This window comes from Peromyscus maniculatus, chromosome 23 (genome assembly GCF_049852395.1).
Source record: "Peromyscus maniculatus bairdii isolate BWxNUB_F1_BW_parent chromosome 23, HU_Pman_BW_mat_3.1, whole genome shotgun sequence".
Taxonomy (NCBI): Eukaryota; Metazoa; Chordata; class Mammalia; order Rodentia; family Cricetidae; genus Peromyscus; species Peromyscus maniculatus.
This window is the reverse complement of record NC_134874.1, coordinates 29975857-29997494: the sequence shown is the minus strand read 5'-3', so window position 1 is coordinate 29997494 and position 21638 is coordinate 29975857. Positions and strand designations below refer to the sequence as shown.

At 45.4% G+C, this 21638-nt stretch overlaps 2 protein-coding genes across 5 annotated transcripts in view; one reads left to right on the top strand and one right to left on the bottom strand.

Annotated features, from left to right (window-relative positions):
• Positions 1 to 34: 34 nt before the first annotated feature.
• Gpc2 (glypican 2) lies at positions 35 to 6355 on the bottom strand. 2 transcript variants are annotated; one of them, XM_016001321.3, is made up of 10 exons: positions 6190 to 6355; positions 5375 to 5533; positions 4723 to 5045; positions 3887 to 3967; positions 3044 to 3206; positions 2671 to 2801; positions 2385 to 2531; positions 2156 to 2295; positions 1902 to 2071; positions 35 to 952 (listed from the first exon to the last, which is right to left on the bottom strand). In XM_016001321.3, exons 1-10 carry the CDS (start codon positions 6353 to 6355, stop codon positions 693 to 695), a joined length of 1740 nt encoding a protein of 579 aa, XP_015856807.1. In that variant the 3' UTR covers positions 35 to 692. The 2 variants fall into 2 exon arrangements, with proteins under 2 accessions (XP_015856807.1, XP_042123962.1); XM_042268028.2 differs by having other exon boundaries at positions 562 to 952; positions 2683 to 2801.
• Stag3 (STAG3 cohesin complex component) overlaps positions 6192 to 21638 on the top strand; it is a 31145-nt gene continuing 15698 nt past the window's right edge. Inside the window, exons 1-9 of one of the 3 annotated variants that reach the window (XM_042268027.2) lie at positions 6192 to 6687; positions 7072 to 7248; positions 8324 to 8497; positions 10727 to 10829; positions 11146 to 11265; positions 14415 to 14511; positions 15456 to 15532; positions 15824 to 16028; positions 16412 to 16563. In XM_042268027.2, coding sequence (XP_042123961.2) covers positions 6587 to 6687; positions 7072 to 7248; positions 8324 to 8497; positions 10727 to 10829; positions 11146 to 11265; positions 14415 to 14511; positions 15456 to 15532; positions 15824 to 16028; positions 16412 to 16563 — 1206 coding nt within the window. In that variant the 5' untranslated portion in view covers positions 6192 to 6586. Of the gene's footprint in view, positions 6688 to 6714; positions 7249 to 8323; positions 8498 to 10726; positions 10830 to 11145; positions 11266 to 14414; positions 14512 to 15455; positions 15533 to 15823; positions 16029 to 16411; positions 16564 to 21638 lie in introns of those variants that run through there. The other 2 variants (XM_016001370.3, XM_076561049.1) reach the window with 2 other exon arrangements.

The following is a 21638-nucleotide window of genomic DNA, read 5'->3' as shown; positions in this document are numbered from 1 at the left end:
ACAGACACATACACATAGAAAGCCACACGGATGGTCCAATAAATTATTATTTATTTACCAATTAAACACTGACTTGAACACTGAAATATGAAATGGAAGCTTTGAAGAATGTGATGGCAAAGGTCACAAGATGAGCCTCCCCCTCCCCCCCTTAAACAGATGCATTTAAAGAGCCAACCGAACCCAGGTCCACCTCCCCTACCCCATCCTGTCCACCGTCAGCACCTAGCTCTGTTTTTGTGTGAGCTGCTCTCCAACTTTCAATCTTCTTGCCTCAGCCTCCCCAATAATGGGTTTACAGGCACGCGACATCACTCCAGCTAGGTTTATTTGTCCATTTCCAACACCAGGTACCCCCCTCCCCACTTCCAAGTTCCTTCAACCCGTCCCCCAACATCCCACCCCTGCCTTTTGCATCAATGAGCCCCAAACCTTAAAAGAGCTGAACCACACTCCCTTCCTAAATAAATATCCCCAGTTCCCAAATGAAAAAATAAATATTATGAACACCCATCTACCCCCCCCCCCAGCCCATCAATGGGAAACTCCTGGATCTGGGGCCCCAGCCATTCACCCACAAAGTCCCTTTCTATCCTCTCTATAGCCCCCTTCCACTCTTCCTCATGCTCAGCTGAGGGAGGTGGAGAGGAAAGGGCCATTAACCCTTCTGATGCTAGGGCACCCCTCCCTGGTTATCGAAGTCCAAGCAGGGTCAGGGCGGAGGGGAAGAGGATGATGGTGACTGGAATATGGAGACCAACAGATGATCCCAGATTCCTGCTTCGGCCCTGGTTATATCTGGCACTGCCGCTTCCTCCTTTGACCCCAAGACCGTCCCTTCGAGGAGGGCGAGGTGGCCTTGGAGGCCTGACTGGGGGGACCACAGGCGCCGCCCCAGCTTTCCAGTCATCTGCATACTGCTGTCCCCCTCCGGAGCCACTGGCGTCTTCATCTGCGCAGATGCAGAGGAACAGAGGTAGATGGCAGAAAGGTAGAGAAAAAGAGGGGGGGGGGATGATGCAAATGGAAGGGAAATGGAGATAAAACACAAAGCACATGTTTTTATATATAGGGATGCACGAAAATGTCAAAACGAAACCCATTATTTTGCATAATTAATATGCCAAAAAAAAAAAAAAAAAGATAAAGAGAGGCCAAAGAAGGATACACACGTAAGAGTGATGAACAGGAATGCCAGGGCAGGGACCGCACAATCAGAAATCAGACACCAGACATGGAGATGGGAGAAGGTAACGAGAGAGGGGGAAAAGCCAGAGACAGAAAAAAGACAGAAATGGGTAGAGATAGGGAGAGAAGACAGACAAGAAGCCATAGAACACAAAAGCAGAGAAACGGGATGGGGGAGGAAGGAGAGTGACCAAGACAAAGGGTAAAATGTGAATGTTTGTTTCTTTTCGGCTAATGGGGAGGTGGGGGCGGGGCAGCCCGGTGTCCCACAGTTAGCTTCCCTGTCCCCGCTACTGCTCTTTACACTAAGTTCCCTCAGCGTTCTCTGCAGGAATGTTTGTGTCCTCCACCGCAATCAAGGATGGAGACCTTTCAGACAGGCACTTAAGAAGGGCTTAAGTGAACGGGAATGAATGAGGCTCGTTAATGGGGGCGGGGCTAGTGGGTCAGTGAGTGGGACTCAAAGGGAGAGGGGCGGGAGTGGAGGGTGGTGTCAGGGGCAACGGGAAGTTACGAGCAGGTACTCGAGGGGGCAGTGAGGGGGCAGAGGGGCTGCGCTCCAGAGCAGGGAGCTGGCTCGCGGCGGAGGATGAAGCTGCAGGGCAGTGGGTGGGGCGTGAGAAGCAATGGGCGGGCCCCTAGGGGAGACTCGCTGGAGCCGGCCAGCCGACCCGGGGGCAAGGGGCGGTGCGGGGTGGGTTTCTGGGCCTCACCAGCATCATGCATGTCAAGGTCCTGACCCAGCGCAGCCGCCTTCATCCGAGCCGTAGCTGCTCGGAGATGTAGCCTCCGCCGCCGCGTCGGGACATCGGGACCCGAGGTTTCCAACTCCGGGTTGCGGATCTGCTCGTTCAAGGAGCCCACGACCACAGGCGACAGATACCTGAGAACACAACAGCCCGAAAGGCTCCCGCTGCCTGCCTTCCCTCCTTCCCCAGCAGCCCGACTCCCACCGCCAGAGCCTCACCGGCCTCTCCCAACTCCAGTCCAGCAGGGTGCCGCCTCGTGTGAGAGGTCCGCCGCCATGCGCGAGTCCCCGCACACCGTCACGGGCAATCCGGCCCAGAAGCCCCGCACTCGGCCAACTCTCTCGCGGAGCTCCCCTACCTGGGCGACAGAAAACAAAGCTGCGGCGCGTCTTTGAGCTGAGCGCCTGCCACGCCACGCCCACCCGCACCCGCAGCTCCTCTACACACCAGGCGGTGCAGATTAGTGCCCGCTGCCGTCGTGGGTCGTTCTTCCTCGGCCGCCGCCCTCCACGGCCGGCTGGCCTCTTCTCGGGGCGCTGGTGCTCGACGGTTACGAGATTGCACGGGATGCGGGGTCCCGCATTCCTGAAACACCTGAGCACAGGAGAAGACCCCAAGGCAGTCACTCTGAAGCAAACCACACCGTGTCCCCATCTAGTCTCCCCCAGACGCTCTATTGTTCTGACATCCACACTGTGAGCCACACCTCACCTCCACCCTTCCCTCTCTCTACCTTGGCTGACACCTTTACACTGTTTTCCTGCAGGTGCATCAAACCTTCGGAGATCTTCACCCCAATGGACTCTGCAGCCAGCTCAAAGGAAAAGGGTCCCTGGAGTTTCTCAGCCAACAGCAGGAGACCATCTTGAGGGAAGGGGGAAAAGAGAAAGTATATGCCCTGACCTAGGATATTCCCACCAATCTCACTAGGGCCGTAAAAGGACCGAGCAATTTGCTTGCTTGGAGGTGGTGTGTGTGATCACATGAGAAAAGCCCACCTCCCTATTATTCTTCCCCCCAGTATGGTTTTAGGCCACTCTCTCACACAATGACCCCCACACTTACTCAGGGCCCTCCTCCCCTCCGGCTTTCTTGAGCCCCCTCACCCAGATATCCGCCCCATTCTGGCTCCAGTCCCCTGCTGCTGAGGCAGCCATGGGCCACATTGAGGCAGAAGCCCCGGCAGGGCATAAGCGAGGGGACTCCCCGACAAAGTGGGCAGCCGATCAGACGCATCAGGGCCTGCCTGCAGCCTTCCAACACGGGCACCTGGGGAGGGGTAGAGAATGGGTCTGGGCATCAATGAATACCTAGGCTGCTCTTAGTAAGCCTGGTGCTGGGCACAGAGGTCAGAGATCCTGACCCACCCCCCCAGGCTATCTGTTAGAAGCTGGATGTGAGCAACTGTGGCTGGTGACCCCATGTGACACCCTCGATGACAGCACGGAGGTGGGGCGGGGGCTGAGAAAGGAGTACCCAGAGGCAAGGTTATGACTGTACTTCATGAGAAGTGTTTGCCTAGAGTGTTACTGGGGAGGAGGTGGTAAGGGAGGATTCAGGGCCAAGAGTGAGCCCAAGATGGCTGAGGAGAGAGGGAGGGGGCAGGAGGTGAGGTCGGGGACAGGAACAATGACGTACAGAGGCCTTCAGCAACAGGGAGGAGAGAGGGGGGCACTGAGGGGTTCACTACGATCTTGAACTGCTATGGAAAGAAACAAGCCCTCCGAGGCTGGCAGAAGGCACGTGAGTCACCAGAGGGGAGGATCAGAAGTCACAGGGGATCGTGTCCCAGACCCAGTGGAGGCCTGGCTCCGGCCTGCCTTCCCGATGTACCCTGGAACACCAGAGCCCAGGGGCAGATAAGGAGGGACAGCTCCAGGCCTCCCCTGCCAGCTGGTGCCTGTCTTCTTCACTCCCTAGGCTCTGTCCATACTCGGGTCCCCTCTAACCTTAAGCGCTTCACTGACCACACTTCTTCCAGTCTCCAGACCCTGGACCAAGGCCCGGGCCGCCACCAGTGACCTGGTTATCTGGAAGAAAGAAGGTAAGGAACAAACAAACAAACACAAAAATTCTTATGAGTTAGTCAAGACTGGAGCTGAGAGACGGTAGGGAACTGGGTTGTGGGGAAGCATGGGTAGGTTTGCTGCTGGGGGACGTAAGAGGGAGGCCCAATGACGCCAAAGGAATGAGGGTCTAGAAGGACTGGGTTTTGGAAAGAGCTGGTAGGATTGTGTTGAACAAGGTTTAGAGATAGACTGTGAATCAGAACACTGAACTTAAACATCAGAAGACTTAAGGTGTGAAGTCCAGCATTACTACTTAATGGTTATGAGACGTGCTTGGGAGCCCCATTTTTCTCCTTTACAAAGTAAGGATGCTCTTATTTACCTCAAACAATTATGGCGACAATTGAATGTGATACTGTAAGTGAAAATGATTCCCAACTATGGAGTGCCCAGTTCATGTTTGGCTGAACCACAGAACGTCACTGTGTGAAGATCAGAGAGGTGTTGGCAGGAAAGCAGCTGGGGGTGGAAGGCCAAGTGTGTATATAAAAGTAGGGCAAAGAATGAGGGTGGGCATGGAGTTAAAAGGAGACCAAGGAACACTGGTCAGCCATAGGTGACCAAGCTTGAGATGGGGATCACCAAGAGAAAGGCTGAGATGCAGGGCATGAGGTGACATGGGCACAAAACGGAGAGACTGTCTGGGAGATGGCAATTCATAAACTAGAGGTCACGAGGTGAGAGGATGCTGAAGCTCAGGTCGTGGGACCCCTCACCTGTAGGCGGAGGCGGCGGGGTGAGTCCCCGAAGGGTTGCAGAGAGCCATCAGCAGTGGAGGTGAGTCGGGTAAGGCAGAGCAGGAAGTCAGGAGGGAAGCTGTATTGTGGGTGCAGCAGAGGGAAGGCTCTCTCCAGGAGCTGAGCCCAGAAATCCGCCAAGGTGTCCTCCAACCCCTCGCCAGACTTCTCGTAGTAGTCCCGCAGGCCAGAGAACAGACTATTGAAGATGATGGCGTGCTGGGAATACAGGCGACCATAGGAATGCGAGAAGAGCTGGGCCAAAGAATGCTGCGATATGGACAGCATCTCCCGAAAAAACTCTAACACAGGTGGCCGGATAGGAAGAGGGAGTAGAGAGAGGGAGAGCAGAGGAAGGGCAGAGACAGGAGAGGGAACGAGGAGAAGAAGAGGCAAAAGAATTAGAAAACCGAGCAAGTCGGAGAGCTGGCAGGCTAAGGACGAGGAAGGGCAGGGTCCTGGAGAGAATGTGGAGCGGGAATTGGAGACAGGCAGGGCCGGGCAGTTGTGGGGAGTTCTGGGGTGTTTGGTGGGCAGCCTTAGCCTGCAGGAGGTGGGGACAGGAAGCTGGGTGGGAATCATCAACCTAAAGAGGTCTGAAGCACATCTGGGGACCCCCAAAGGTCCTCACCATTAAACTTTCTATGCCGGGCAGCCAGTGTGTGAATCAGGAAGGAGCCACTGTCCTCCACCAGGCCACGGAAGGTGACCTCAGCATCCCTGATCAACTTCTGCTCTGTCTCACTGGAACAGCAGGTGTACTCCTGGGGACAGATCTGAAGGTGCTCACCTGGGCGGAGGAAACAGTGGAGAGCAAGCAGGGACATTATGAACTTCCTTCCCTCTCCCACCTGTCTCTGGGGGCTGATCATTCTCTTCCACCTGCCCCGTCGCTTTTCCCTTTGTCTGCTCCGTCAGCCCTACCTGAACCCTCCTTTATTGTCTGTCCCTCACCCATGCCAAGTTCACCCCTATTTGTCATGGGATCGTCTATTTGACAGCTGCCTTCAGGGCCAAATTAGTGACCAGAGTGTCTTCAGGTGACCCTCCCCAACGCGGCACACCCCACGCCTCTGAGGATTTATGGGACAGCTATGGGATGAAGAATGGGGTTTGTAGGGGTGGGGCTAAGAAAGTATTATCATAAAAGAAGCTCACAGAAATTGCAAGGGAATTCCTGGCTGCTAAGAAAGACACTAACGGGTGGGCTAATTACAGAGAGGGGAATTCCTTGGGCGGGGATTGAGTGAGCGCTATTATGTGAGCAGCAGGATTATTGTGATCCTGGTAAGGAGGTTACAGGAAGGAGGAGGAGAAGAAAGATGCCTAGGAGATGAAACAATTATCAGAATGGTCACTGAAAGGAAAAAGTCATTGTGAGATGGGGAGGACCCGTCCCCGCCCCCTCCCACCCCTGACTCTTTCGGTCTTCCTCTTTCTTCTCACCTGAGATGAGGGAGGGAGGGATTATGTTTAAGCTATATCCCCGGGCTCCCAGCACCTGCCGAGTCTCTGCACAACTCCGGACGACCTTTGCCTCGCTCCCAGGTCCCGGACCAGGACCGGGACACAGAGGGAGCATCAAAAGCAGGAGAGGACGCAGCGCGGACATAGCTGCTCTCCTCCCTGGGACGGGGCAAAGTGGGTCCTAAGGAGAAAAGAAGACTCCGCGGAACTCTAGAATTCCTTTCTCGGCCGCGGGACGTCTCGAAGAAAAGAGAAAGAGCGTGCCCCCCCAAAACTGAACAACCCCCAGCACGATAGCTGGACCAGGCGGCATCTGCGGAGACAATGGGAGCCAGGGAGCGGGACAGGGGGCGGGGCCCGACGCGGGGGCTCGCCAATGATAAGAGGAAACCGGCCTCGGGGGCGGGGCCAGGCTAGAAATGAAGCCAATGTGGAAGGGGAACTCGGCCGGGGGCGGAGCGCGGCCGCACGGCGGAGGTTGGTGAGGTCGGGGGAGGAGGCTTTGAGAGGGGGCGTGGCTCTCTTGCCCGAAAGGCGGGGCCTGCGTGAAACTGAGCCTATTGCAATTGAGAAGCCGCACCGGAGGCCGTCGCTGACCGCCCAGCCAATGAATGGGGGAACATAAGAGGGAAGGGGGCGTGGCCAGGGTGGAGCGACCCGCACGCGCTGGAGCCCACGTGACTGGGTTGCATGCTTCGCGCCTGGTGGCTGCTCGAAGCCCGAGCCTGCTGTGTGACCGGAACGTGTCTCGCACGAGCTCGCGCTCTCCCAAGTCTCGCGACCCTTTCCCGGCCGCGCGAAGCCCAGTTTGATCTCGCGCCTGCGCGCGGCGAGTCTCGTGCTTTCCCGCGTTTTTTCTAGGCTTTACCCGCCCGCCGTCGCAGGAGGGGAAGCCGCCAGTGGCGGGGCGTCTCTGTCGGAGGTGGGATGTCCGCTGAGACCTGAAGGACCCCGGAGGTGGTGGCCTTTCCTCAGCTGTGGTCGTCTAGAGGTCACTCTTCCGAGCTCAAACAGTGAGGTGGCCCCTTTGACCCACGGGTAGGCCGCGTGCCCGCCCGCCCGCCCGCCCTGCCCCTCCGTCCTCTGCCTCTGTGGTGGCCGCTGTGGAAGCCGAGAATCCCGTCCTCCAACCCGCAGGGACGGGTAGTCCCCCACACGGAAGGCCCCCCTCCGCTCGAATAAGGCGCTTCCTGGAAATAGAGAACCCGGACTGGCCCTGACTCTTCACAGTGTTTCCGGCCTGATGCAAAGGACCCCCCCCCCCCACCTCAAATCATCCCTAGACCCCTGTGTCCTGTGTAATCGGGAAATGGTTTCCAGAAATGGAACTCTGAGGTGCCCTGCTGGGTTTGTTTTTGGAGGCCAAGCTTCATTCTCAAACACCAGCCAGTGAAAGGGATTCATGCCTGAAGCTGCTCTGGTGTATAAATCCTCTAGCCTATTTTATCGCTCGCTCTCTCTCTCTCGCTCTCTCTCTCTCTCTCTCTCTCTCTCTCTCTCTCTCTATCCTCTAGCCTATTTTATCTATCTACCTACCTACCTATCTATCATCTATCTATCTATCCATCATCTGTCTGTCTATCAATCCATCATCTGTCTATCTATCTATCCATCAATCCATCATCTGTCTGTCTATCATCTATCTATCTATGTGTCATCTATCTATCCATCTATCCATCATCTCTCTGTCTGTCTGTCTATCTATCTATCTATCTTGCCTATACTGGAGATTGGACCCAGAGTCTTGAACGTGTTGGACAAGCCTTTCTACTACTCAACTGTAATCCCCAGGCCTCTTTTTTCAGTTTATTTTGAGATAAGGTCTCACTAAATTGCCCAGGCTGGTCTGGAATGGATTCCATAACCCAGGCTGGCTTGGAATTTGGTGACCTTCCTGCCTCAGCCTGCCGGGTAGCTGGGATTCCTGACCCTGTTTGCCAAACCCTGAGGAAGTCGTGACCTTAATACCTCACCGTGGTTAGATTGCCTCTTTGTATTGTTTCTGGTGCCCCCCCAGGGGGGGCTAGGACCATATCCTAGGTGAGAAAGGTGATGGTCATGGCAGGGATGGAGTAGTTGTAGTAGAAACACATTTTCCTCTTTTCTCCTACAGCTGGATTAACATGCCTACTCTGTGGTCACCCTCCTCTCAGCTCCAAGGCTCCCCCTCAGACGGTGTGCTCTCCCCACGTCAAAAGTCTGTGGGAAGTGCACAGATGGCCTTGTCTCCTTGTTCCTCCACCAGCCTATCCTGTGATGACAGGAACTCACAGGATACTGCAGAGTGGTGAGTGCAGTCGGTGAGGGAGAGGTTGTTGCCTTTGGGGGCCCCTCCTGTATCCCCAGCAGCTTTCCCCTCTGTTGCTTTCTATAGTATGTGTGGGGCTGTATGAAAACAGCACAAATACTGTACTGAAAGCTGAATGTGGTGGGACACACCTGTAATCCCAGAACTTGGGCTCTGGAGGCAGGAAGATCAAGAGGTTAAGGACAGCTGCATAGTGAGTTCAAGCTAGCCTGGACTGCATGAGACTCTGCTTTAAAACAATATATAAAAATGAACCAAACAAACAAACAAAAATGGAAGGCAGGGAAGGGGAAAAGAGAAGAGAGGAAGGGAGGGAATGCTGTACTGGTTCAGACTGGAGGCTCCTCCCAGCTCTGCTGACTGGTTCTTAGCTGTCTTACATCTTATAAACATCAAGACTAGCACATCTTTTTTTTTTTTAAGGGTATTATATGTATTTATTTATTTATTATATATATATGTATATATTATTTTACAATACCATTCAGTTCTACATATCAGCCACGGGTTCCCCCTCCCCTAACCCTCTTACCCCCTCCCCTTACCCCCAGCCTACTCCCCATTCCCACCTCCTCCAGGACAAGTCCTCCCCCGAGGACTGCGATCAACCTGGTAGACTCAGTCCAGGCAGGTCCAGTCCCTTCCTCCCAGACTGAGCCAAGTGTCCCTGAATAAGCTCCAGGTTTGAAACAGCCAACTCATGCAATGAGCACAGGACTTGGTCCCACTGCCTAGTTGCCTCCCAAACTGATTAAGCCAATCAACTGTCTCACCTATTCAGAGGGCCTGATCCAGCTGGGGGCCCCTCAGCCTTTGGTTCATAGTTCATGTGTTTCCATTCATTTGGCTATTTTTTTTTCAATAATTGAGTAAAACTGAAATTGATTACAAGCCACAGTCGTCCTAGGGACCTCCATGCTATATATATAGCCTCCATGGTTCTATGGGTTGTGGTCTGATTGTTCTTTATTTTATATCTAGAATCCACTTATGAGTGAGTACATACCATGACTGTCTTTCTGGGTTTGGGTTACCTCACTCAAGACTAGCACATCTTAATTGTAGGTTCAAAGGGCCAGCCTGGGCTACCCTGAAAATAAGAATAGAGTACATGTCTAGTTTTGAATTCATCTTGCTACCTAAACCTATCTTGAACATGTAGCAGTACTTAGCACATGATAGTTGCTAGTGGAATGAGGGACTAAGACACTGTATAAATAGAGTACTTTATTTGTTGCTTGAGAATTTGTAGGTATTTTTTTAGTTAGTGTCCTATAGTTCTGTTTGAGATATTTAAAACAGACCCATGATCCTTATAGCTTTATGTGTTCACTCTGTGAAGATTATAATAGCATATCATGTTTTTATAATCTTTCCAGGAAAAAAAAATAACTGCACATTCCCTTATCTTTATCCCATTTGTTTTAATTGGCCTTCTCTGAATCATTTCTGTTTCTTCCAGTGCTATTATCGAGGACTAGATTATGTCAGTGCTATGAACTTGAATCACTAAGGTTATGTTTCAAGGATGAACTAGGTACACACTCATCTACTTATGTATGAGTGATGTTATTCCTCAGCCAGGTTGATTTTTCTGCACACAGAGTAGTAATCTGAATATGCCTGTGAATACAAATTGTCTCATTCACCCGTTTCAGTTCCTTGTTCTTAAAAAAAGATAAGTACAATTTATTTAGGTATATATGTACATATTTGCATGCCACAAACATATACATGGAGATCAGAGGGCAGCTTTCAGGAATCAGTTTTCTCTTTCCACCATGGGGTTCCAGGAGCTGAACTCTGGTCATCAGCCTTTGGTGGTAAGTGCTCTTACTCACTGAGCCATCTCACCTGCTTTTAGTTACTCATTTTTTTATCTCCACTGTTTTGAAGTGATTTTTCTTGCCCTTTATTTCTTAAAATTTTAACGTTTTTCTCATGCAGATGTGGCACATTTAGAGATAAATAGAAATTATAGATAACTCTTTTTTTGTTGTTTTTTTGAGACTGGGTTTCTCTGTATAGCTTTGGAGCCTGTCCTGGATCTCCCTCCATAGACCAGGCTGGCCTCGAACTCACAGACATCCGCCTGGCTCTGCCTCCGAATGCTGGGATTAAAGGCGCATGCCACCACCGCCCAACTATAGTTAACTCTTTATGTGGAAGAAATGGGATGATACAAGGGACATCATACTCTCTTAATAGGGATAGTCCCTCTGTGTCAACTGATGAAGATAGTGACTTTGAAGACAGCTCAAGACGCAATGTGAAGAAGAGAGCAGCGAAACGACCACCCAGAGCTGCCCCAGTGAGTCTGTTTTAATTAATTTAGAACCTAGTCGGGGAATCAGCAAAGAAAGATCTGGAAGGGACTCAGGTGATGGAATGGAAGAAAAGAGAACATTAGGATGGAGAGGTGCCTGAATTCTTTACAAAGAAAAAAGGTTAGTAATAACAAACTTCACAACAATAAGAAAAAAAATCAGTTACTTAAGTTCTGAAACAATAGTGGAAGCATAACTGTGGAATTGGCAGCTTAAGGCTACTTAAGATGATAATGATAAAATCAAATGTTAGCATCATTCTTACAGCTTTTGTATGCCTAATATTTCTACACTTAATAGGTGGCAAAACATCGGAAGAAGCGGTCCCGAATAGTACCTAGTGGGAATGGCAAGAAGGAATCAGTGCCGCCAACCAATGATCTCTTTGATGCTGTGAAAGCTGCCAGATGTGACATGCAGGTAAAGAAGTGTCTCCCCTCTGCTCCTCTTCCTCTTAACATCAATAAGAAATGTTCCTTATTTTGCCAATATGTATTCCACAGAAATTTAACCAATTTGTATTTGTTATCATTATTGATATATTTAAATATATTTCTGCCATTGTTTTGTGCTCCAACTTTATCTTTTCTGTCTTCTCTCCTTTTACATGCTTCATTTTGGATGTCTTCTAAAAGACCTTAATATATTTAAGTACAGCTCTCTCCTCCAATATACATACTGTCATATTGTTTGTCTATTTCCCTTCCTCAGCAAATCAGATCTTATTTTATATAGTGTTTGTTTATATATGCCTACATTTTTTCTTTTGTTATTCCTTCTTGAATCTCAAATACTCTGTAAAAAATCATTCTCTTTTATCTCCAGATTATCCTTTAAGAGGGTTTTATTAGTAAAGCATTATATATTTTGCTTGTATAAAAATGTACTTGTTTATTAAAAACTTTTTACTAGATAGAGAATCTTATAAATTATTTTTTAGAGACAGAATATGACTATGTAGGCCTAGCTAGACTGGAATTATGTATATTAGGCTGGCTTGGAACTTGCAGAGCTATACCTGCCTCTGCCTCACAAGTGCTGCGATTAAATGTGTATTCTACTCCACCCCAGAAACACCTTTTAAGGGTCCCATTCTAGCCCAGGCTGGCTTGTAATTGACTCTATAGTCCATACTGGTCTCAGACACAGAGAAATCCTCCTGCCTTAGCCTCCCAAGTGCTGAAGTTACAGGCATGAGCCACTACCCTGGCTAGACTAGGTATAGCATCCTGAGATGATATATTTTTCTTTAGCATATTAAAAATACTATTCCCATTGCTTTTTGCCTTTCCTGATGCTACTGAAAATCAGATATCATTAATTTAACACTGATCAACACAGTATTTTAGGGCTGGTGGGATGGCTTAGTGGGTAAAGCACTTGCCACTTAAGCCTGGTAACTGAGTTCAGTTCCCAGAGCCATGTAAATGTGGAAGAGAACCAGCTCCTGAAAGCTGTCATCTGACCTCCACATGTGTGATGTGCTCACACCCATATACACATCATATACACACACAATGGTAAATAAAAACTTTAAATACAGAATTTTATAATGGTGCTACATATCAGTGCTTCTAGTATAGTATCCACTAGCTATGTGTGATTGTTGAGCTTTTGAAATATGGTTTATACAACTAAGGAATTTGATTTTTAAGTTTTATTTATTAATCCCATATGATTCAAGGCCAGTATATTTGCATAGTTCTTATTTGTAAATGTTTTAGTTTGTAAAATGTTAAATGTGTGGTCTTTGTAAATGATTCTTTTCTACTATTTTGAAAAATTTTCTTGATTTTGTGTTCTGATGTCTTACAGGTTGTTTAAAGGTTAAGTTTCTTTTTTATTTATTATGCTAGAGATCCACTAGCTTCCTGGATCTTAGAATTGATGTCATTCAACAAGTATGGAAAATTCTTTTCAGATACTGCCCTTTTTTCTTTTTATTATATTATAGAATTCAGTTAGATCTTAGAACTTTTCAGTCTCTTCTCTGATCCATTTAATACTTCTTTGACTTCCATCTGTCAGCCTCTCTGAATTGCATTTTGGACACTTTCAGTGATTCAGCTCACCATTTGTTCTTCTGTGTAGTGCATCCAGTGTAGTTACCTGTAATCCATCCAGAGAAGTTTGTGTTTTTGTTAGATTAAATTTTTTTTTATTTTATGTGTGTGCACCATGAGTGTGCAATGCCCTGGAAATCCAGAAGAAGGCACCAGATCCTCTGGAACTGGAGTTAACAGGTGTTTGTGAGCCACTGTGTGGTGCAGGGAACCAAACCAAGGCCCACTGCAAGAGCAGCAAGTGCTCTTAACTGCCGAGCTACATGCAGTAAACTTGTACATTTTATTGTATTTCTCACAAATTTCTGCCAAGTTAACTCATTTTCAAATTTGTCTGTATTTTTTCTATTTTTATATGTATATTTCTTTAATCATATTGAAACAACCATTTTATAATTGGTGATACCTTCAGTCTCATAAGTGGATGCTTATAATTCTATTGTCTGTTTCATAATTACTTCTTTAAATGCCTTCTTTTCTCATATGTTTTACTATGCTATGATCCAGTCATTTTCTACTAAACTCTCTGTGTTAGAACTCTTTGGGTCAGGATCAAAGATGTGCTTTTAAGAGAGGAACCAGCATTTGTTTCTAACATGGGAACGCTTCTGAATACTTTTGCTGTTGTTGTGTTGAGGCAGAGTATCATGTAGCCCAGACTTGACTTCAAACTCACCATGAAGCTGTGGATGGCCTTGAATTCTGGATCCTTCTGCCTCCACCTCCCAAATACTGCAATTAGAAATGTTCATTACCATACCCAGCTGAGAATCACTTTTAATTAAATTCTCTACGTCAGATTATTCTGGTCAATAGGTAGTAAGAATCTGGATGATACGTCTGGTCCTAAAGGCTAAGTATGGTTATCATTTTTTTTTTAGAGAGATTCACTTTTCCTCTCTAACTATGCTATAGAATATGTTCTCTTGCTGTTCCCAATGGTCCAGTAGATTCATTTCCCATTTGAAAATGATTCTTTTTCAAAGAATACAGCTCTGTAGGATTCACCCTTATATGGGAGCTTTTTCTTGGACTGCTTTTCTTGGAATGATTATCTTAGGCTCTGTTTCCAATGCTGTGCATTCCATATAGCTATTTTGTTTAGTGAATGAAACCCTTCTACCAAAAGTCAACTTCCTACTTCCAGAATTGCTGCTTTCTCATTTTTGACCTATGTCGGGTTCTACCTTCCATTCTAATTCAGCAATATGTTTAAAAGAGGTTTGTAATTTTTAGTAAGAAATCTGCATATTTCAATTGGGAAGATCAAATAAGACAATCTGTTCTGTCATATTGTTGGAATTGAAATCATCCATACTTTTTTTTTTTTTTGGTTTTTCGAGACAGGGTTTCTCTGTGTAGCTTTGCGCCTTTCCTGGGACTCACTTGGTAGTCCAGGCTGGCCTCGAACTCACAGAGATCCGCCTACCTCTGCCTCCCCGAGTGCTGGGATTAAAGGCGTGCGCCACCACCGCCCAGCTAAAATCATCCATACTTTTTTCCTAGTCTTTGGTGGATGAGTGGCTAGAAAACTACAAGCAAGATGAAAATGCAGGATTCTTGGAGCTCGTTAATTTTTTCATCCGATCCTGTGGATGTAAAAGTGAGGAAACTTGCCTACCTCTTCCTGATCCCTACCCGTCAGGTTTAAAACTTTCCTTCTGCTTATGAGTACAGTTGAAATTGTCTAAGAAGGTAAGACGAGAGCTAGCTTACTTAACTACACTTTTTATGTGTAAGTATTGGAAGTAATTTAGTAGGGAACTATGTTGATTTTGAGTCACAACCTTTTGGTGGAAAAGAATCTTGCTTTGGCCATGATAATGATAGACACAGATTTAAAACCGGACTATCATACATACCTTGGAGGCTTTTTCATTTTATTTTTTCTGAGATGGGGCTTCACTATATATCCCAGACTGGCCTTGATCCTGAAGCAATCCTCCTGCCTCACTCAATCTTCTGAGTACTGGGATTACAAGTATGCACATGACATCAAGTGCTTTTAGTCTTTGTATATGAGGCAATCTATTACTTGTTTCTATTTATCAACCATTTCACCTATATTTTTCCTCAGCCTCTGGAGTGCTGGAATTGCAGGTGTGCACAAAACACTGAGTGCCTTTTAGTCTTTATAGATGAGATAGTCTATTACTCTTATTTCTCAGCCACTATGTTTTCTGTCTGATGGTGTGGAGCCCCAAAACTCCACATGCCGAGGCTTAGTTTATTGTGCCAGGGAGCATCAACTTGTTTTTATAAGATTTCATCATCTGGCCTAGTCTTGTCTTTTTTTCTCTGTTTGGGGGAATTTTTTTAAACCATAGTTTTTCACTACATAATTCATTTTCACAATTACATAATTACTTTTTTCAGAAGTTATTTCATAGCATATGTACAAATGAATGGTGACAGGCTCATGAGTAGGGTGGATTCAAGTTGTCTGATTGCTCCTTAAGCTCTTCTCAATATTTCCTCTAGTTCATCCTGGAATGTATCTGTGTCTAAACTGTTTTCTTTTTATGTCTTATCTCCTTCAATTTCCAGGCACTGTAACTCCTGAGATGTTCAAGATGATGTCCAACTCAGAGATCATCCAGCACCTAACAGAACAGTTTAATGAGGTGAAGGAAGCCAGTCAGGATCATCTTGCTCTTCTTAGTCTGAATTCAAAACACAAGGCTCATTGCCCCTTTATTTCTGATTCTGGGAAATAGCTTTTATAAGGAAGAGTTCTTTTTTTAAAATAAAAGGGACTTACAGAAATTAGCTGGCATGCCTTTGGGATTAGGTGATGTTCCACAATGAAGTATATAGAGTTATATTTTCACTGTGCTATTGGGTTTTGACATTCAAATCCCTGAACTTTCATAGACCTAGTAATTTTCCTATTCTTCCCATAAACCCTTTTGTAGGATTCAGGGGACTATCCCCTAATGGCTCCAGGCCCATCCTGGAAGAAGTTTCAGGGAAGCTTTTGTGAGTTTGTGAAGACATTGGTCTATCAGTGCCAGTACAGCCTCCTCTATGATGGCTTTCCTATGGATGACCTCATCTCCCTGCTTGTTGGCCTCTCAGATTCCCAAGTCCGCGCCTTCCGTCATACTAGTACCCTGGCTGGTGAGCACTCACACAACTCTGGGCTCTCCTGAGATTAATGAGGTGGAGGAAGCTTTTATTCCATGTTCTGGGTTTTCTTCCCCACCTGCATCAATGTTATTCAGTACCTTGTTGCTTGTATCCTAGACCGACCTTCTCTTGCCCACTAGTGGATATAGGAAAGGGGGAGACCACAGTAATGATTCCTAGTTTTCCTATCTTCTCAGAGCATACCCCTGACAATAGACTGGGGCATAAAAGGCCAAAAGATGTTTCAGGAGAGAGCCATTCCAGGACAGGAAACCTTAGGACCCTGCTTTTTTTTTTTTTTTCCCTTTTGTTTTTACACTCATGCTCTCTCTTCTGACTTGAACACTGGCTTCCTTGTTTCCTCTGACTCAAAGCCATGAAGCTAATGACTTCTCTGGTAAGAGTTGCACTCCAATTGAGTCTGCACAAAGACAACAATCAGCGTCAGTATGAGGCTGAACGAAGCAAGGGGCCAGAGCGGAGAGCACCAGAGCGACTGGAGAGTCTGCTGGAGAAACTAAAAGAGGTGAGAAAGGTTCCTGGCCCCTTCCCCCCTCTTCCAGCTTTTATCTTCTGCAGCCCAGACATTATCAAGCTCTATAACTTTTCTCAGTAAGCACAGGCTTCAAGGAGCCTTTCAGATAAAGAAAAATAGGGACTGGCAACAGTTTTCCTGAACTCATCCGATCAGAAAGTCATTGTGTATTCCTCTTGGTTTGGGACATAGACTCACAGATGTTTAATTTGGAGAAATGTTACAGTTTTCTGTATTTCCCTTTCATTCCATTTCCATAGGTCTGCAAGCATTATCAGCAGTGTTTAGATGTTATACTGGCATGCCAAGTTAAGTTTGAACTTCATGTTAAATGTACAGCACAGGTTATCATAGGGGTGCTTAAAAACAACAAATGATAAGGGAGGCCAAGTTATTGGGAAATGGAAAAAGCACAAACCTTCCAATCACCCTTAGATACAAATTTTATTCTGGTAGTTGTTATAGAGGGCCTTATGTAGCTTCTAAAACTTGAGTTTCCTTTTCTTTAAAAAGAGTCAATTCTTGTTGGGCAGTGGTGGCACACGCCTTTAATCCCAGCACTCAGGAGGAAGAGACAGGCAGATCTCTGTGAGTTCGAGGCCAGCCTGGTCTACAGAACAAGATCTAGGACAGGCACCAAAACTACACAGAGAAACCCTGTCTCAAAAAGACCAAAAAAGAAAAAAAATGTATTCCTTAGAGCCGGGCGTGGTGGCGCACGCCTTTAATCCCAGCACTTGGGAGGCAGAGGCAGGCGGATCTCTGTGAGTTCGAGGCCAGCCTGGGCTACCAAGTGAGCTCCAGGAAAGGCGCAAAGCTACACAGAGAAACCCTGTCTCGAAAAAACCAAAAAACCAAAAAACCAAAAAAAAAAAAAAAAAAAGAGTCAATTCTTGTGGGAGGAATTGGGAGAAGGGAAAGAATATGACCAAAATTGTACAAAAAATGTAAAAAAATTAAAAATAATTAAAGAGGCAATTCTACCTTCTAATCAATTTAAATAAGATAATGATTGAATTGGCTACCCAGCCACACAGTAAGTTTGTTTTGTTTTCCTTTTGGTAGGCTTTTCATCACTCTGACAGATACCTGAGAGGAACAGTTCAGAGAGGGAAGGTTTTATCCTGGCTCATAGTTTCAGAGGTTTCAGTCAATGTTCAGGTGGTTCCATGACTTTGTGCCTGTGGTGAAGCTGACTATTAAAGCCTAGAGGTTATGTTGGAGCAGGGCTACTCATAGAAGCAGTGAGGGGACAGAAGGGTCTGGGGACAAGCTATTTCCTTCAAAGACATGACCCCAGTGACCTACATCATCCAGCTAAGTCTTATCTCCTCATAAGTCCATTTAGCTATGAACTCATCTGTGGATTAATCCATTGATGAAGTTAGAACCTTTAGGATACAGTCATCTCTTAAAAGTTTATCAGCAGGTAACTTACACACACATACACACACACACACACACACACACACACACACACGCACATACGCACATACACATACACACATACACATATACATCTTTTGGGGAGGCATTTTTAAACTATAATACCTTTGGCAGACATAAGCCTTGGGAAAATCTTTTAGACTGATTCAACTTCCAGTAGCAGTGTTTGACTCAAACACTGCTATATCTGTCTTCTACTCCTTGCTAGTGACTCTCTTCCACCTTGAGGTTGGTAGGACATAACCATATCTAACTGTATCTATTGATGATTTTCTCAGTTCTCATAAAAAAAATTGCTTCTCTGCTATGCCAGAAGAGAAGGAAATAATTGCTACAGTATGCATCTGTCTGTCTTACTTTTCACTTGTTCTGTTTTGCTATGGCACTGAGAATTGAATCCAAGGCCTTAGATCTGCCAAGTAGGCACTGTCACTGAGCTGTATCAGCCTGAGAAGCAAAACTTTGTGTTACTCCATTTTCATGTGCTGTTTTTCATTGTCAGGATGATATTAAAGGCCTACATATACTAATAGATGTGTCTAGGATTTTAAATTATGATAGATAATAATGTGTCATAGACCCACATTAGATCTGCAGATGAGTTTTCTGTGGTTTCAGTTTCCCACAGTCAACAAAGGTTCAAAAATTTCCAAAGTAGCTGGCCATGGTAGCACATGCCTTTAATCTTAGCACTCAGGAGGCAGAGGCAGGAGGATCTCTGTGAGCTCCAAGCCAGCCAGGCTAAATAATGAGGCCTTGTCTCAAAAACAAAAAAGAACCCCAAAGTACAGTATGACTATTTTGAGGGGGGGGGTAAGAGAAAGAGACCAAAGTTCACATAACATTATTCCAACATTATTTTTGTTTCTCTATGTGATTTACAAACTAGTTTCTCATAGGTGTACACACACATAGAAACACATAATAAATTTTGAACATCCTTAATCCAAAAATGTAAATTCTAAAATGTTCTGCAAAACTTCTTAAGCACCAATATGACACTTAGAAATTTTTTTCATTTTGGAGTGTATTTCAGATTTGGATTTGGAAGTTGTGTTTCCAATGAGTAAAGTCTATATAAATATTCCAGAATCCAAAAACTGTAAAATCTGTAACGCCACTTGTCCCAAGAATTTTATATAAAGATATATTCAACCTGTATGGATGGTTTTGATACTGTCTGTAGTTTAAGCATTGCTTGAAAGTTTTGGTATATATTCTCTATGAAATGGGAGAGCTGTACTAGTGTGAGTCTTTGTTTTTATTTTCTGAACTATTCTCCCATTTTAGTCTCCCTATCATACTGTTTTCTTCTGTTCATTTGTTAATGTGTATCAACCCTTTAGTCCACTTTTTCTGTAATATACTTTATTTACTTTATAGTATTTCCTTACTTCCTTGATTTTCCACTGAATGGGACAGTACCTAGATTTTAGTCCCGTTTTTTCAAAATTTCTCTCCAAACAAGTACATCTTGTCACCAGTGGTCTTTTCTCAGTTTCCCTTTTATAGATATCTGTAAAATTTGGTACTGATTATCTTTTAAATGTGAAAAACTTAAGATGTTATAGAACATGATTGTAATGAATACTATATATACAGTGCATTCCATAAACAATATTTCATTAGCTTATCTGTTTTGATAGCTTATAGTAAGTTATGGACATAGTAGTTCTTCAGCTCTAAAGGTTTAAGTATACCCTCTTAAAAGTAACATGTCTTTGTTACTCAATACCATTTTTTTCCTGTCCCCCAAAGTCCTTTCTAATTAATCCAGACTTAAAATTCCCCATTCAGGACTTAAGTAAGGATATTTGATGATGGTGTTTCTGGAGCCTCTTTTAATATTCTCTTCCTTGGGATAGGGTCTTGTTTATGTAGGCTAGGCTGGCCTCAAACTCCTGGCTCCCTGTGCTAGAATTAGAGGTATGCACTAACACTTGACTTTCTCTTTTAATCTTACACAGAGTGTCTGCTTCCTTAGATTTCCCCCAATATATTGACGTATTGAAGAAATGGGATTAGTTGATTCAAAAATGTTTTCTTCTTATAATTCTACTTACCCAGTATGTAGTTCATTTAGTCAAGGGTTTCTCAGCCATGGCGTTATTGACGCTGGGAAACTGTCCTGGCTGTGTATGTTGTTAGCACTGTTCCCTTGCCTCTGTCTACTAGATTCCAATAATGCTTTGATATCCAGTCCAGTCTGACAACCAAAACTTTAAAAAATATTGATTTAAAAATAGTCTTATTTTTTGAGAATTTTATACAGTGGGTTTTGATCATATTCACCCCTCCCCAACTCCTCCACCCCACTACTCTATACATTCAACTTTGTCCTCTATTTTTCTTTTTCATTAAGTCCAGTTTGTACTACCAATATAATCTTGGGTGTGTGGCCTTCCATCGGAGTACAATTTGCTTACCAGGGGCAACACTCTCAAAGGAAACTGACTCTCCCTTTACCACTAGCTATCAGTTTCTAGTAGCTTCTAGGCTAGGGGTAGGACTTCATGTAAATCTCCCTTTTCCATGCTGGGATTTGGCCTCCCTTGAGCTTGTAAGGGGCTTGTGCATGCTGTCAGAATCACTGAATTCATATGCAGCACTGCTGTGTCCACAGGATACTGTTTCCCTGTATTCATCTACCACTTCTGGCTCTTCTGCAATGATACCTGAACCTTGGGAGGAGGGGATTCAGACATTGCCAGATATCCTTTGGGTGCTGTGTTGGGTGTTGGGTTCACACTGGTCCTTGGAAAAAAGAAACAGAGACACTCTAGGATGAATTTTATAGCCTTTTGCTGCTCAGCCTCGGGTGAACTGACTTCCTATAGCCTTGGAATTTTTTTTTTTATTGTTACTCAGTTACACCTTTTAGCAAGTCAATTTTATATACCAAAACCTCTTATCTAAGCTCCCCAAAGAGACAAATGCCAGAGCAAATTCCCAGCTGCAGGACATCTCAGTTTGCTGAGTCCTTCCACAACCAAGTTTTGCATAGGCTTTGAACCTTTAGGAAGCACTCAGATAAGATTTTCATGCTTCAAACAGAAGGTACCAGCCAGACACAGAAGGTAGCAGTCACAAAAGGCAGATAAAAGCCAGGCTCTAACACTCAGGAATCAAACCAGTTGTAGAAGTTTGCAGGATCTCTTGCACAGCCACATTTGGGAAACAGAATTGTCCAGTTGAAAATTACTTATCCAATTTCTTTCATCTCTTTTTATTGGTTATACTTTTATCAAAATGCACTTATTAAAATTTCATTTTGAGGCTGGTCAGATCACTCAGTGGGTAAAAACACTTGTTTGAAAGCCTAAGTTCATACCTAACACTCACATGGTGGAAAGAGAACTGACTTCTGAGACTGGCATATATATATATGTGTGTGTGTGTGTGTGTGTGTGTGTGTGTGTGTGTGTGTGTGTGTGTGTACATATATATGTATATATATACATACATATATATGTATATATGCTTCCCCCTCAAATGAATACATTCAATACATTTAAAAAAAATTTCATTTCCCCAATTAATAGTAGTCAAAAACAAAACTGTCAGGTATGAATAGAATAACCCCAATCAGAAGGGACATTTTTTTAAAAGATTTGTTATTT